The 15,588-nt window shown below is 38.0% G+C and overlaps 1 protein-coding gene across 10 annotated transcripts in view; it reads left to right on the top strand.

Annotated features, from left to right (window-relative positions):
- LOC115455052 (period circadian protein) overlaps window positions 1-15,588 on the top strand; it is a 57,912-nt gene that overhangs the window by 18,152 nt on the left and 24,172 nt on the right. For 5 of the 10 annotated variants that reach the window (XM_030183749.2, XM_030183785.2, XM_030183781.2 and 2 more), the window contains 15 exons: window positions 2,168-2,245; window positions 4,084-4,215; window positions 4,917-4,992; window positions 6,837-7,040; window positions 7,535-7,763; window positions 8,308-8,419; window positions 9,116-9,235; window positions 9,425-9,592; window positions 10,843-10,961; window positions 11,401-11,496; window positions 12,298-12,444; window positions 13,116-13,305; window positions 13,621-13,777; window positions 14,394-14,501; window positions 14,765-14,878. In XM_030183749.2, coding sequence (XP_030039609.2) covers window positions 2,168-2,245; window positions 4,084-4,215; window positions 4,917-4,992; window positions 6,837-7,040; window positions 7,535-7,763; window positions 8,308-8,419; window positions 9,116-9,235; window positions 9,425-9,592; window positions 10,843-10,961; window positions 11,401-11,496; window positions 12,298-12,444; window positions 13,116-13,305; window positions 13,621-13,777; window positions 14,394-14,501; window positions 14,765-14,878 — 2,050 coding nt within the window. The remainder of the gene's footprint in view (window positions 1-2,167; window positions 2,246-4,083; window positions 4,216-4,916; window positions 4,993-6,836; window positions 7,041-7,534; window positions 7,764-8,307; window positions 8,420-9,115; window positions 9,236-9,424; window positions 9,593-10,842; window positions 10,962-11,400; window positions 11,497-12,297; window positions 12,445-13,115; window positions 13,306-13,620; window positions 13,778-14,393; window positions 14,502-14,764; window positions 14,879-15,588) is intronic. The other 5 variants (XM_030183807.2, XM_030183799.2, XM_030183762.2 and 2 more) reach the window with 3 other exon arrangements.

The following is a 15,588-nucleotide window of genomic DNA, read 5'->3' as shown; positions in this document are numbered from 1 at the left end:
GTCGACATTTAATTCGTTGAACATTTTGATAAAGTATTAGCTGCCATTTAAAAGCTAGGAATCGCAACAGCTGAGAATCACAGCTGACTCGGCACTGTTGTGTAAACGTAACTCGGCTCTCAAAATTCGGTACTTATTCTGACTTAACACAATATCTGAGCTGTAGTTTAGGGTGGTTTATTAAATAGCGACTATCATAAGGCGCAGATATTAATTTCACAGCGTCTTAACTGATATCGCACTTAGAGCGAAACTCAGTTGCAGCAATGAATACGGTCCTTGGACTCCTCCCTAACACGCGCATGCCAACTTTGGGACGTATTTATTTCCTTGTCAAATTAAAACTAAACAAAGTGACTCAAAAGTAAATTAAATTAACACATAATTAATTACAGTAACAACGTTAATAGTATTCTGAAACTAAATGTTACAATATAATTCGTACACGGCATGCATATAAACACGAACAACTTGTCTTGAATAATGGGGTAATTATTAGTAACTATAACTCTCTCTACGTGTGGGGGTCTCACGTGTACTGGAACTCCCATACTTGAACGGTTATATGGCAAAGCTTGGGATTCGAGAGCGGACGTACTTTGTTAACGGTAGTGTTTTGTTGCGAAAAACGATGCAAAAATGGCGCTTAGATCAACATCTGAAATACTAAATCCAGTGCGGGGTGTGAAGTGTGTTCCTGTGTTACATCATCTGTGGCAATTAAACGCGTGTAAACTTTAATCAGGAATAAAAGAAAGTGTTCCAAACTGGTTGTCTTGTTCTATATAATATATATACCTCAACGTGCCACGAGATGAATTTGAAGCTATGTATATAAAATCGAACGAATATATAAAAAAAATCTATTGCGTAAGCTATGTAAATAGAAAAAATCTACCTACATATATCATGTTAACAAAAGTAATTCTCAGATTAAGAATAAGATATATTATGTAAAATTTTACTCGCGTCGATTTATTGCGCCGCGGCTGTGTAGGTACTGTCCCAACGGTATTCCGGGAGGTTTCTGAGCTCTCGTTCCCTCCTCTACGACGCTCCTACATCAGTGACCTACAAAAAAGAAAGCCCGGAGTTTCTTTCTGCCTTTCTTCTTCGGGTAGTCATCACTTAGGTAGCTAGTGAAAGGCTGGTAGGTTAGCTAGGTTAGGGCTCATGTCCTCGCCGATGAGGATCGCGACGCGTTACCCTTCTATTTCCCCCTACTTGCCAGCCCGAGCTGGTTACTTCGGTTTGTACCTTGTCTTTGGTATAAATTTTATCCCTAATTTAAAATGTCCATAGTTATATAAGTAATTTTAATAGTTGTTTAGAAATAATAATTATTCTTATTCTTTGTTTTGACGTATCATAAGTGCAACTTCGTTCGCCTACGTGATAAATAAAGTATTTTATTTTATTTTTATAGTGATCTAATGGAGCAATTTAGGAAATAGTAATGCTTGATTTTTAATTTTAAAGCCTCGCTAAACCCCACTCGATACATTGTACAGAAGTCCAAATACGTGCGACAAAGAATATCTTATGTGAATCTAAAGACGGTGCTCGTTGCGTAGATGGGTGTATCGTCGGGGATATTCCAGTTCTCCTTAGTCGAAAGAGGGGGACGGGGTGGGTTCGCGCCTTGAGTATAAATCAGTAAATCGGCAGAGGCAGTTTCAGCAGACTTCTCGCTATGTACCACGCACAGGACTTGCGTACAATCTGTTTGTTGGAAGTTTAAGAACTTATCTCGACCGTGAGGCAGGAAGTAGTTAGCGCAAAGTCCTACCGGTAGAATTTGGTCTAATCTATCATATCGACTTTTGAAAGGGAATTACATCTAAGCGACAATATCTGATACATATTTGTAATTGTCGGACTTTTCTGCGTCGTTTGGACTAGGTTTGTTGTTATCGTTAGGCCAATTTTTATGTTATTAGATTTTATTTTTATTATAGAAAAAATAGTTTAATTATTAAGAAATTTCTATTAAAATCAAAAAAATTATATATCTTTTTAAAAAGTTTATTGATTGTCGCTTAGGTATGATTGACTTTCAAGCATTGCTATCACGGTACCATACACATGGCGAAAAGTTTGTTCCCAGGTTGCACGTCTACCCCTTCGTGGATTAAGGCGTGATGTTGATATTTGTTTTTGGTTCTAGGTGGCATCAACTGTTTCCCCGCCTTGTCATGTTACCACCAACTTTGTGACCAGTCGGCCGACTTCCTCCTACTCCACGGTAAGGACGAAAGAGCACTTCAATTGTTTTTTTTTTGTTTTCCTGGCACGGTAAACTAGCCGCTTCGATGGTATGTAAAGGAGTATGCATTTCAGTGCAATAATGTTGATTAACGACTATGTAGAGAAGTTGCATCTTTCAATGGTTGCTAGATCGGAGTGGGTAATTATTTTTTATACTATATTTGGACGGTGGAGAAACTACTTCAATACTCGTTAAAAAATAAGCCTGCTGATATTATGCCCTTGCTTTTAAAAATATAATCTCAATCTTATTAACCGATTCCGAGAATGGAGCATTCTAAATAACTCGTTTGTAAGCATGTAAAAAATCTTTACTCTGATGGTTCAGTGTTGCGATAGATCGAAAAACCAATTGGGATTGTTATTGAAAATGGCGGTAAAACATCGATCTATAAGTACGTCAATGATAATGTTTTCTGATTGGTCTATTTTCACCATTGACCAAAATTTAAAATTAAATTCATTGTTTAAATATTGATTATTGATATTAGGCGAAATTTTTAATAATTAGTTATTAGTAAATTTGTATTTACATTTTTAACCACTCGAAGTCCACAGCTGATAGTCCTCCTCTTAGGGTTTCAAGGCAATCCAGTCAAAGTGATACACTTGTTATTGATTGAAAATGGCGGTTTCAGACACAATTACACCATACATAATTGTTAATAAGAACAATAATTTATATTTAAATGAAATATAAAAAGTGTAAAAATTCCATTCAGCAGAACTGATTGTTGAATACAGGTTGTCGTTTAGAACTTTCAAAAGGTAAAAAATCTTTGCACATTGTCGTCCGCTTTTCTTGCCGTTTCTTTGTGATATTATACAATATTTGTGAAAGTTATGAGTTGTTGAATAATCCTCGGGACGGAAAGTGAACATATTTAGATCAGGTTTACATCATAGTTACGGGAGATTTGAATTGCCGCTGGTATTGTGAAAGCGTACTCCGACGAATATGGGCGGAACTGGTGACATACGTTCCACTGAAACGAAGTCGGTTATTGAAAAATTGTTTTCACCAGTATTATTGAACTTGTCATTATGAAGGAAATGAAAAATATTCTATATTATGTTCTAAGATAATGTATTTTTTTTTACAAGGGTTTTTATCGCATAGGGGAAAAGAAAAATAAATAAGTAGTAAATCGTACCGTTGAAGAACGCAACTATTGATGGTATGTCTCATATGTGAGAGTCCGCCTGGTAGGTACCACCGCAATGTCTTTGCCGTCAAGCAGCAGTGTGTAGTCACTTGTGTTCCGATTTGAAGGACATTGTAGCCAGTGTAACTACTGGACATAATAAGCCTTATCTCATGTCCCAGGATGGCGAGCGCAGTGGAATGCCAAACAATGCTTGGTAATTCAAGATGTTGGATGGTTTTTTACTGTTTATGGGCGGTCGTATCGCTTACCATCAGGCGAACGACAAGCTCGTCACGTCATTCAGAGCAATAAAAAAACGCAATATATTTATAGTTCAGTAAACGCGATTTATAGCATGTTTCTTATGTATGTAACCGTCCCGGATCTTGATTTTTTTGGAGGCGGGGCTAAATCTGGATAATGCCGGTCACCTATAATTTTACCTTTGTCACCCTCATCACCATTATTTCGCTTATGTGTTTAATGTACTGAGCGTACCAGTAGTCATAGTTGCGTTAATGACGCGTTGTGTATGCGTCTGCCAAGTGTGAATTTACCGCACTATGAATTCGCCGCTCCCCTAGATCCGGGGCTGGTATTTAACACTGGAAAATTTTATCTATTCATGTCTGTACTAAATAATAGTATAAACAATTTTTATCTGTAGACGGGGTTCTCATGCGTGATCTCGATGCACGACGGCATCGTGATGTACACCACGTCGTCGCTCACCACCACGCTGGGCTTCCCGAAGGACATGTGGATCGGCAGATCGTTCATCGACTTCGTTCATCCACGGGTCAGTGGTTTATATACATTCAATGCTTACAATTTTTTTTAATAAATTAATGTTTGTTGAAATTATCTATAATTAAAAATAGGTTGATACATGTATTAAGGGATTATTTGAGGAAGGCTCAGCCGGCTTGACCGATTCCGTTTTGTTGCGTTCCTAATTATGGGCATGGTTTGTATCAAAATATAATTTTGATTAATCAACGGAAAAGTTGTAATTTTATTCAACTCTTTTTTTTTGTTAATTTATTTATTCATATATGCAACAATTTAATTATTTTGACAGTATTCAATTTGGGCGATATTTTCATGCACAGTAACCTTTGAAATAACTTGACCGATTTTGATGAAAAAATTTGTGACCATTTAGTTAGTTATAGTTTGATTCATAGCATAATTTTGGATCCTATAGGTGGCGCTGATGTCGAGATCTAAAAGACGAAAGTTAGTTTACATAAAATTCGGTATGTAGTAGGACAATGCCTTCCAGGCTCACTAGTTTTTCAATAAAATAATAAAAGAACAGTATGAAGTAATTACAATCTTTATTATATGGTACCTACTTATGGACGTTCATAGTTATTTCTGTGTAAAATCTTGATGATCTATTGCTCTGTTATTGCCTTAACGAAAGACAAACAAATAAAAATGTATATAAGTAAGAACAGATGAGTTTTTACTAAATCCAAAATGATGTATTCACAGGACCGGAACACTTTCGCGTCGCAAATCACGAGCGGTCTCGCTGTGCCGAAAATTGTAAATGGTACGCAAGAAAAAGGTAAACCATTGATATTACATTGCGTTAACGGGGTAATCCAAACTTTTTTTTTTGTTGCGCTATTCAAAATCGCATAAACACTGCATGTTGTCTATGACTTGCTGCCTACCGTTTTGTCCTTATTTGTTCGCGCTATAGTTTTTATTTTTATATTTTTTCAGAATCTGTATATAGATAAATGTTAGATGATAAAAACGGTTGAACCTATTTCGATGCTATTTTCATTGTGTTAGCGAAATTCCCGTTAGCACAAGCCTTCGTTGTGAGGCTTTTTATCTTTTGTACTTGGTACATTGTGAGCTAAAAAATTAAAATAAGGACAATTAACACAAAAATGTAGCTAAAATTCAGCGTGGCGCAGTTGGCTAAGAAATTTCATTTCCTATGAGATCATGTTCGTACAAGAAACCAACGGCTTCGTATCCATACTGACACTTTGTACAGTGGTCGAGTACGGATGGAGGAAGGTTGGTCCGCTTCAGGAGCCAAGCATCACGGGGTGACACCAATTACCGCGGCCTACTAGAGAATACTTACAGAATAATTACTACGCAAAGACATACCGATAAAAAATTGGCTACCAACTTTAATATCAACTCTTTCTACTAGCTACCTACTTTAGTATCAACTCCTGCTACTAGCTACCTATTTTTGTGTCAACTCCTACTAACTACCTACTTTAGTATCAACTCCTACTAGCTACCTTTTTTAGTATCAACTCCTCTTACCAGCTACCTTTTTAGTATGAATTCCTTCTACTAGTTACTAATTTTAGTATCAACTCCTACTAGTAACCTATTTTATATCAACTCCTACTAGCTACCTACTTTAGTATCAGCTCCTCCTACTAGCTACCTTTTTTAGTATCAACTCCTCTTACCAGCTACCTTTTTAGTATGAATTCCTTCTACTAGCTACTAATTTTAGTATCAACTCCTTCTAGCAACCTACTTTATATCAACTCTTACTAGCTACCTACTTTAGCATCAACTCCTACTAGCTACCTAATTTAGTATTAATTTAGTACCTAATTTAGACACTCTTGACAGAGTAGACGCGGTTATCGTGACGGTGATACTAGTAAAGTTGTCGACGTCGACAGTCTTCTCGGCGATGTTTGCAGGTCTGCTAATACTTCCCCATTTTTATCGGTTAGTAGCGCTTCCTGTACCCACTGTCACAGAATTGTCATTGTCATTAAAACGGAGCTACAGTCGTGTCCGTTTTAATCAAGTCAGACAAGCGAATGGGAGATCTGCATTAAGTTCTCTATCCTTCTTGTGTCTTTGGACCACCAGTATTTCCACATTCTTCGTATCTAGCAACGTTGCAGATTGAATACGGTTTTAGTTGATGTTTATTCATGAAATGTAATGCAAATTATTGCCATGGGACATTATAAACTGTGTTCTTAAGGTGAAGGTGCTTGACTGGTCGGATTTTTTTAGTAGTAATCTCCCAATAACTTGTTATTTGAGCGTGGAATTTACTTTATTTTGTAAAATTGTGGACATATGATGCAATATAAAATCATCATCATCCTTTTAAGTGTTCTAAAATGAAAACGTGTTAAATATAGTGATATTTGTTTTCGTATCGTATGAATTAAATAATTCTCCTGGGATTGTTTTACTAGCGAATCGCTCTTTGAGCTCAGCGTGAACTGTCAATATTCAATTATAATACACGTATAATATCCATATTTCTATAAAACTAAGACATTTATAAAAATGATTGTTTCATACAAGAAGCGATATCCTCATAAACACTGAAAGGAACTATTGTATAACATTGAACACAATTCTACTTATAACAGTATAATTTAATTTTATTTTTGAATCTAGGTCAATCACCAGGCAACCCCGCGTCTACCATGGTATGCCGCATCCGCCGCTACCGAGGACTCACCACGGGCTTTGGCGTGAAAGACCGAGTGGTTACCTTCATGCCGTTCCTCCTGAAATTCACCTTCAAAAATGTATCCGATGAGGAGGGCAAAGTTATATATTTGGTTATTCAGGCCACGCCATTTTTCTCCGCTTTTAGGAGTAAGTTACCAAGTATATGGCTGTCAGCGCAAAACTGGCCTAACCAGGAGCCATGAATTGATTTACAGTCGTATTCAATAAACGATCTCGATCTCAATCGTCAATCCGATTCCGAGATTGAACCAATCAAGTTGACGCATGTAAACAAAAACTTTGTTCTGATTGGTCCATTTTAGAAATATATCGAAAAAATCGATCGGGATTGTTTGATGAAAATGGAGGCTAAGTGGTTTAGGCAAATGTTATGCCCAATTGAAACAAGAAATTAAATATATATTTTGTTTGGGAATGATGCAGTTGGCTTTACCTAGTTAGGTTTATTTACGACAGCTAGGTTATGTATGTGTTAGGTCGTTTTTGCGCTGATAATTTTTTCAGTTCCCTGAAAAAAATAAAATATATGGACCACACAAGAATTTTAATATTGTAAAACGATATTTGTGAAATCTTGTAATGTACTAACCTAACCCCCTAATTTAACCTCCCTCTTTCAGTACCAAGTGAAGTAGTATCAAAAGCTGTACCGTTCGTGATGCGGCACGCTGCGAACGGGAATTTGGAGTACATTGACCCCGAGTCCGTGCCGTACCTGGGCTACCTCCCCCAGGACGTGACGGACAAAGACGCTCTGCAGCTGTATCACCCTGAAGACCTGGACTATCTACAACAGGTCTACGAGACTATCGTGAAGGAAGGGGGAGTGCCGAGGACGAAGGCTTATCGGTGAGGACTGACTTTAGATAACAGGGTAATGTGGGGAAACCAATCGCGGCACGAAAGTGTATGAAAATAGCTCATTGTGACCGACCTGAGAATCAAGCCTGGAATTTTCCGGACTGACTGTAATTTTAACACAGGCAAAGTGACGCCGCGTTAACTAATAATGAGTGTCGACTGAGAGATGATTATCCCTCGTCAATCTACATAATTATGTCGGCCTCGGTAAAACCGGCTGTCTATCAAAGCTGATTACAGAATGCGACACTCGTACACGACACGAGTACGTAGGTCGGTTTCCAGGCGGACACAATTATTCCCCACCAACCACCCATTGACTCTGCCACTAGCTCCTTTACCGGCGATCCGAATAAATGATCCTAATCGCTTGTTCCAAATCATCGAGGAAATGAACCAATCAGAGCAGATTTTTTGACATGACTTGGTTTATTATCGGGCTTGTATCGAAGATTAAGACTTGGATCGTTTTTTGAAAACGGCCGATAGACGATATATTTTAACATATATAATAATGTATTTTTCTATTCAGCATGATGGCACAAAACGGAGACTATTTGAAACTGGAGACGGAGTGGTCCTCGTTCATAAATCCGTGGTCGAAACGGCTCGAGTTTGTCATCGGAAAACATCATATTATTGAGGTAAATATGATTTGTACAACTGGAGAACGAGACTGCCTTAGTGGCGTAGCTGTACTGCATGTGCGGTACGGCAGCGCTCTGAGGTCCTGGCTTCGAATTTCGGGTCGCGAAAACTGATATTTGGGTTCTTCTGCAGTCTAGAATTTGAGCCGGATGTAGCGACAGGCTCGCACTTTATTACTCTATTATTACTTCGGAGATAAATGCGTGATTTGTGTGTGTATGTATGTGTGAGAATGAGACGAACCAGTCGCTCGACAGTAAAGGTCACAATTGACAATGAAAAGCAATAACGAACTGGAAACATTATTTGAAATATAACTGAGTGACTTTGCATACCGCTCATAACGTAAAAGCAATAATGCGTGTAGACGATTCGAATCTTTACTCGTCCATCGACAAAAAAAAAACAGTAGATGATTTTGTCTTATTTTTGAATATATAGCGCCGAGCTCGTACAGAGCTGCTATCGGTACACTGATTTAGGCACTTTTGTAACAGGAATAGCTTTAAACGCAAGCGAAACCGCGAGCAACACTTAGTCATAAAATTTATTTGTCACAGTTACCTTGCGTTCCAAACCATAAACGAAATAAGTCACTTTCAATAAGTGACCATTCCATAGTTTCCTTAACTGGCAGTCCATTGCCACCTGCCTACCACCAGCAAGATGTTTGTAAATATATTTTTTACCAGGGGCCGTCTAATCCCGACGTGTTCCAATCCCCGGACCCCGAGAAGGCCGTTGCCATGAGTGAAGAGGAGAAAGCCAAGGCGCAGAAGTACAGAGAGAACATCATCAGGACTATGAATGAAGTAAATTATTTTTATATATATTTATCGAGGTTCAGTAACTCGGTTGCCATTCAGTTTTAGACGTTAAAAAAGTGTGTAAATTGCCAGAGTTTTTAACAAAATAATTTATATTTTTTAATTTTAAACTATGTAACTCTGTTGGATTTCGTTTCATTCTGGATTTATTTGACCGCTAAATATTATATTCAGGTACTAACTAAACCCGCTGAGGTAGCCAAACAGCAGATGACCAAGCGATGCCAAGACCTGGCCTCGTTCATGGAGAGTCTCATGGAGGAGCAGCAGCCGAAGGTCGACGAAGAGTTGCGCCTCGATATACAGGACCCCGACCATAGTTACTATGTGAGTCATATATATGTAAGTTCACTTTTATATCCTCGTAGCGTTGAACTGAGGCCCAACTAGTGCATGGACTGTGGTAAGGTTATATGCGTGATGTGATTCTAGCGTATTGCGAACTCTGTAGTAAATTCCAAAATCCAATTTATTGGTTAAAAATCTACACCCTTTTTCTAGGTATCATCTAGAAACAGGTAGTATTTTGTCAGGGCGTATATAATATCTTTTCCACCGCGATGCATAGTGCGGGAGGTGAAGTTTTCGTTTCGACCTATGGTCCTATTTTTATCAATATTTATCCCTGTCTAATGAGAGTTTTCATACACTGTCAGGAATTTTGAAACTATTTGACTACGATGGCCGCCTGTTAGAGCTTAATTTTTTCTAAAGCACCCAATTGTGTTTGTACGAAGCGGCGTAAAAGATGTTGTTATTTTTATTTGATATCTTAATACATTCGGGAAAATGATATCGGGTAAGTGGTCGCCAGAATTAATGACAAGATTTGTGGGTTTTTACATCACTTGCTAGAATTTCCAGCGATAGAGCCTCGCATTCCTCACGGATTTATCAGAGAGTTTCTAAGTCAGAACATTGTTGTTTAAATAGGGTACCGGACTCATTTTTGTTCTTAACTATTATCAAATATTTACATAATATAAATTATAACACAGAAGGAATTATTAAAATCCGGTAAAAAATCAACAAGTTATAAGTCTTTGAATTTCGGTGGAAGGGGTAATTAACAAGAAACAGAAAAGAGACGAAATATCCACATGTGACGTCATCGGGAATTACGACGCGTGCGAAAAAAAGAGATAAAGCGATATCCCCACATCGCGCCCACTTCTGCACGTTACAATATTTTAAATATGAATTACTAGCTCATTTTTTAACCAATTGTTATGCAATTTTCGCAGGAGTGCTTCTTTTTCGTATTATTAACCATTACATATAGAATAATGTACAAAATCAAGTATAGGCCGGTCCCCTATTCGTTACTTCTAAGAACCTCACAAAAAGAAGTCACGCACGGTTAATTCAGACGATCATGTAGACAATTACTCCGTGTTCTTTAACAGTGTAGTAATTCATGATTTGTTGAATGTGTTTTGTATCTATTGACTTCATAAATATCAAAGTAGAATTGACACTTGACGCCATTTGCAAAAATATCATCCCATAAATTGTAAACAGTCGACCTGCTGGAACTGATCTGTCGACTAGGTGACCAGGAACATGGTTCTCTTATGTAATGTTTTCTCCAGGAGCGCGACTCCGTGATGCTGGGCGGGATATCCCCGCACCACGACTACAACGACAGTAAGTCTAGCACCGGCACGCCGCTCAGCTACAACCAGCTCAACTACAACGAGACGCTGCAGAGGTATGGGTTATTCACATACATACATATATACATACTGACATACACATATACATAAATTAGTAAATGGCGGTTAAGCTACATTAAGTTTTATACATATTTGAAATCATTTTTATGCGTTATTTGAAACTATTCTCAATATTTCGAAAAAAAAAGGTAGTTTTAGTCAATTGGCCTGCCAACTGTCGATAATTTAAAATCGATATTTCGGAAGTAGACACTTAAACAATTCAATGCATTTTGGAGTATTGTATGAACATTATATTCATTATAAAGGTAATTGGCAAAACAAATTAAAAAATGTATTCACATTCATAATAATTATTTTCTTATTTAGTTTACTGTAAGAGAAGCTTTTTAAAGACATGTCCATTAATTCCACAAGTTAACTCATCACAAACTTAACCACAAAATATTAAGAAGGTATTTCACCTTTGATCAGGTACTTCGATAGTCACATACCGTACTCTTGCGAGGACTACAACGTCGGTACACGGGAGACACTTCCGCAGCCGATGGAACCAGAACCGGTCGCCAGGTAAGGATTATACCAAGGTCTATACAACTTCGGCCTTTCACAACTTGTAGGCATACGCTCCTCGTCACATTAAGCCAAGCGAATACAAAAGTCAAGTTCTAATCTGCACCCTCAAATAATATTTACTTCCATGAAACATCCCCTTTAGCTTTGCATTTTAAAAATCTCAGATATAGAGCGAGATAGAGCGATTGTGCGGTCATTAGTTGATTCTTTTTTTGTAGATTTGTAATGTAGAATTTTTTATGCAATTGTTAGTCCAGTCTTCTTATGGTATTATGAGCAGTGTAAAACAGTGCTGTATCACTTATCAATGAGTATATTTTGCTGTGAGATGACAAATTAATTTCAAAATCTTGAAAAACTACTGTCTTATAAAAAATTCGCAAAGCTATGTGTTCAATGATGTATTAATTTAAATTATAAATAAATATTGTCATAGATGTGCCAATAGATGGTGTTGTATAAAAACTATAAATAATTGAATGGCGATGTCAAGATTCGCTTACCAATATACTTAAGTTTTCAAATTCAAAGAAATAAATGTCTTTCTCACCGATATGTAAGTTTTATTTTAATACTTTGCTGGATATTTTGGGGACGTTGAACACTATGCTTGGTTAAAACACAAAATTAAACTAGGAAACCGGTGATGATTTTGATAGCTATTTAAACAATTCATCACCTCTTAACGCTATAACAGGTTTATAGGTAAGACTGATAATCTATTGACTTTGTTAGTGTACGGTTGAAATAAATTTACACTGACAGGCACGTAATCCTTTCGGGTGTCCATTTCAGCAACTGCCTATCTCCCCTGGTCCAAAACTCTGGTGACTCCATCGAGCACACCAGCTCGTGTGGTTCTAGCGCTGTCAACATCGGCAGTCCCCTGGTCACCCTCGGGGACTATCAGCCGCCGCGACTCACCGAGTCCTTACTCACCAAGTAAGTGTAGTAGTACTAAGTACCTAGTATATTGTATACGTTTCAAGCTAGGCAACAGTTTAGGTAAAGCCCTTTTGCGACGGTGAATACTTATCATTAGATAGGCCGTTTGCTAGTCTATCTGCGGTTTAAAAAAATAATAATATGCAGAGGTAGACCCCATTAGATGCTAGTTAGCGGTCAACATAGGTACCTTTGTTTTTTCTGCAAGAACATTAAGAATTATTTATGAAACAAGTTCCTGTGTACAAACAGGCTGAAATAATTCATGCATCCATTGGATGTTGCATCGAGTTTGTTTTTGTTATTAAAAGACATGTCCAAAAATGGTTCTTTATTCGACAAAAATTCTAACCAAGATAATTTAAATATTATATTTGGATAGAATTAAAAATGAGTTTATTGAAATTAATCATTTAATTTTAAGTTGTTCAGTATCGACATTTTTTAAATTCCTATTTAAATAAATATTACACATAAAATTAATGCTTTCATATGTTTGATATATTGTGACTTTTAAGGCTTGAAAATTACAGATGCAGTTTATTGACAGAGACAAAAACACAAATTTCCTTATTAATATTAAATATTTTATAGCTTAGCGTAACATGAAAAAATATACTTCAAAATTTGTTAAAATAAAATTGTACTGTAAATAACATTATGTTTAGGCATAATGCGGAAATGGAGAAGGAATTGATGAAGATACAACGCGAGAACAGGACGAGTAGCAAGGGGGAAAGAGAGAAGACGACCAACGAGACTCGGCAGAAAAAGAAGGAACATCTTGCGCGCTGCAACGCCACCTTCCAGCCGACCATCAGCGAGGTCGCGCCGCCTACAGAGCACGTTTATAAAAAGGTATCATCAAAACAAGATGGTCACAGATGCGCGAGAAAGAGTAGGAATTATAGTCTTTCGTTCTTTTCCGGGATAAAAAAATTATCAGAGTGAGGAATGTCTGTTATTTCATCCAAATCAGTTCAGCAGTGAATGCATTTATTTCTAGCAAACATCAACTTCGTCACAGGGTTCGCAATCAGATTGCTATCTACACCATATTGTATTTTTTTTCTAATATTTTTCATGAAATATTTACCGAAATCTAGGAGCTCTAGCATTGATGGGAATGCCAATATTATGTGTATTTAACATTCAACTTGTTTTCGTCATCAGCCTCACGGCGTGAAGCGTGCGTCGAAGCCGGTAGAGTCGGAAGCCGGCGCCCACAAGCACCACTGTTCTTCACAAAGAGCAAGTCGCAGGAAGCCGTCCACCAGCACAATGCCTGTGACCGCCGCGGCAGTTAGCACCACCATCAGGGAGCCAACACGTATGATATAGTTTATTATTTTTTATTTTTAGTAAGTCCAATTCATTTGTAAATTATCGTTTGCTTTAATGGTGAAGAAAATTATCGTTAGTTAACCTGCATAACAGAAGTTAGATCTATAAGAATTTCAGAGATGTTTGAACCCACCCGTATCAGGCCAGTGGGGTAGACTAAGGCCTAACACCTCCCTAGCAAAGGAGACCCGTGCCCAGCAGTGGGACAATATATAATACAGGGCTAGTATTCCCAGAATAAGTCAGCGTAGGGCGTAGCTAGTTATTTTATCAGAAGAGCTTGTCCTCCATAGTAAAAAATTAAACCAAATATCTAAATTAAAAAACAACTCTCGTTGTACCATAGTAATCTAATTCATGCATTGTGTTTCTGTCTTCTGTAAAATGTAAGTACTGATATTTTTTCGATTGAAGGGATTTATAGTCATTGATATTATTCTGCATTGGACTGAGGCTGACGAATATAGCGCAATACCATAAGGTTCTCTGCAATTCGTTCTGGGTCATGTTACTTCTATCTATACTTCAGTCTTAGCTTTTATAAATAATAATATTATACCTAAAGAGTTGCTGATTTTTTTTGTAATTTTTTCCCAATACAGCTTCCGCACAGTGGACAAGTAGTCCTGTGAACAACATGAACACGTTCATACTAGGCGTTGGTATTCCTCAGCAGATGTCTATCGTCAGCCCGGTGCCTGCCATGCCTGGTGAGTTGTTTTACCACATAATACTCTTCGATAACCAGGTTTCCGTTAAGACTTCGGACCTATCAAGAAGAGAGACTTTTCTAGTCTAGACACACGATAGATAGTAAGTTATTCAAAAGGTGTCATATTATATGATATCAGTTTGGCGTGGTTTTTCTTCATACATATATTAATTTCAGCTCATTATTTACTTTTCATTTTTTATCTTCAACGAATACAGGTCATTTATAAATGTATATCACGCGATGGTTTTCTGAATTCAGGCATGTTCCAAATGTACTACACGCCGGCTACTAGCGCGGCGATACCGACGACAGCAGAAGGTAACAGTCAACAGGAAACGGCCGTGCCGACTCCTCAGTTCCAGCAGCCGGCGAGTAAGTACTTTTATGAAAAGTTTAGTCACGGGTGTATTTAAATATACACTCGAGCTTCGGTGGTGGTAGTCGGTGGGAATTTTTTTAGGGTATAGGAGCCGTTCAAGTATTACGTAACGCGATTTTTTAAGATTTTTGACCCCACCACTCCCACATGTAAAGTGCCGTAACATTTTCGTCTACGCCCCTGCGCCCCCTCCAAAAATTATGTAACTCTAAAGTTAATTTTTGTTCTAATATTCACAATTATTTTACGCAAAATACCGGGAAGTCGCTAAAATACCTCTGTTATTGTTTTAAGATAAAAAAAAACAATGTTACATACGACACCCCCCCCGCCCCTGTAACGCATCGTAACTTATTACAAGTCCCCCCCCTCCCCCCAAATTACGTTACATAACACTTGAACGGACCCAAAGCTGCGTTTATTGCCGGGGGTTTCCTACGAACGAGAAACAGGCGATCCCGCGGCGTAGTAACCGTTGCGTCCCCGATACATAGTGGGGATGGAAATGGGGGAATTATGGGAACTTTCTAGGGTCGGTGGAGGGGAGATGTCCGCGGGCCCTTTAAGGCCGAAATGCGTTATACAACTACGAGATATGCGCACTCTATGTGCCTCGGCCCGAGACCAATATTCCCCATGTATGGGCGTGCATTCGGTGTGAAGCCCGAGCGCACAAGAGTTGCCGCAGGGGGTAGGAATGTTT

This window comes from Manduca sexta, chromosome 27, assembly GCF_014839805.1.
Source record: "Manduca sexta isolate Smith_Timp_Sample1 chromosome 27, JHU_Msex_v1.0, whole genome shotgun sequence".
Lineage (NCBI taxonomy): Eukaryota > Metazoa > Arthropoda > Insecta > Lepidoptera > Sphingidae > Manduca > Manduca sexta.
The sequence above is the reverse complement of the archived record's forward strand: the minus strand, read 5'-3'. Positions and strand labels throughout refer to the sequence as shown.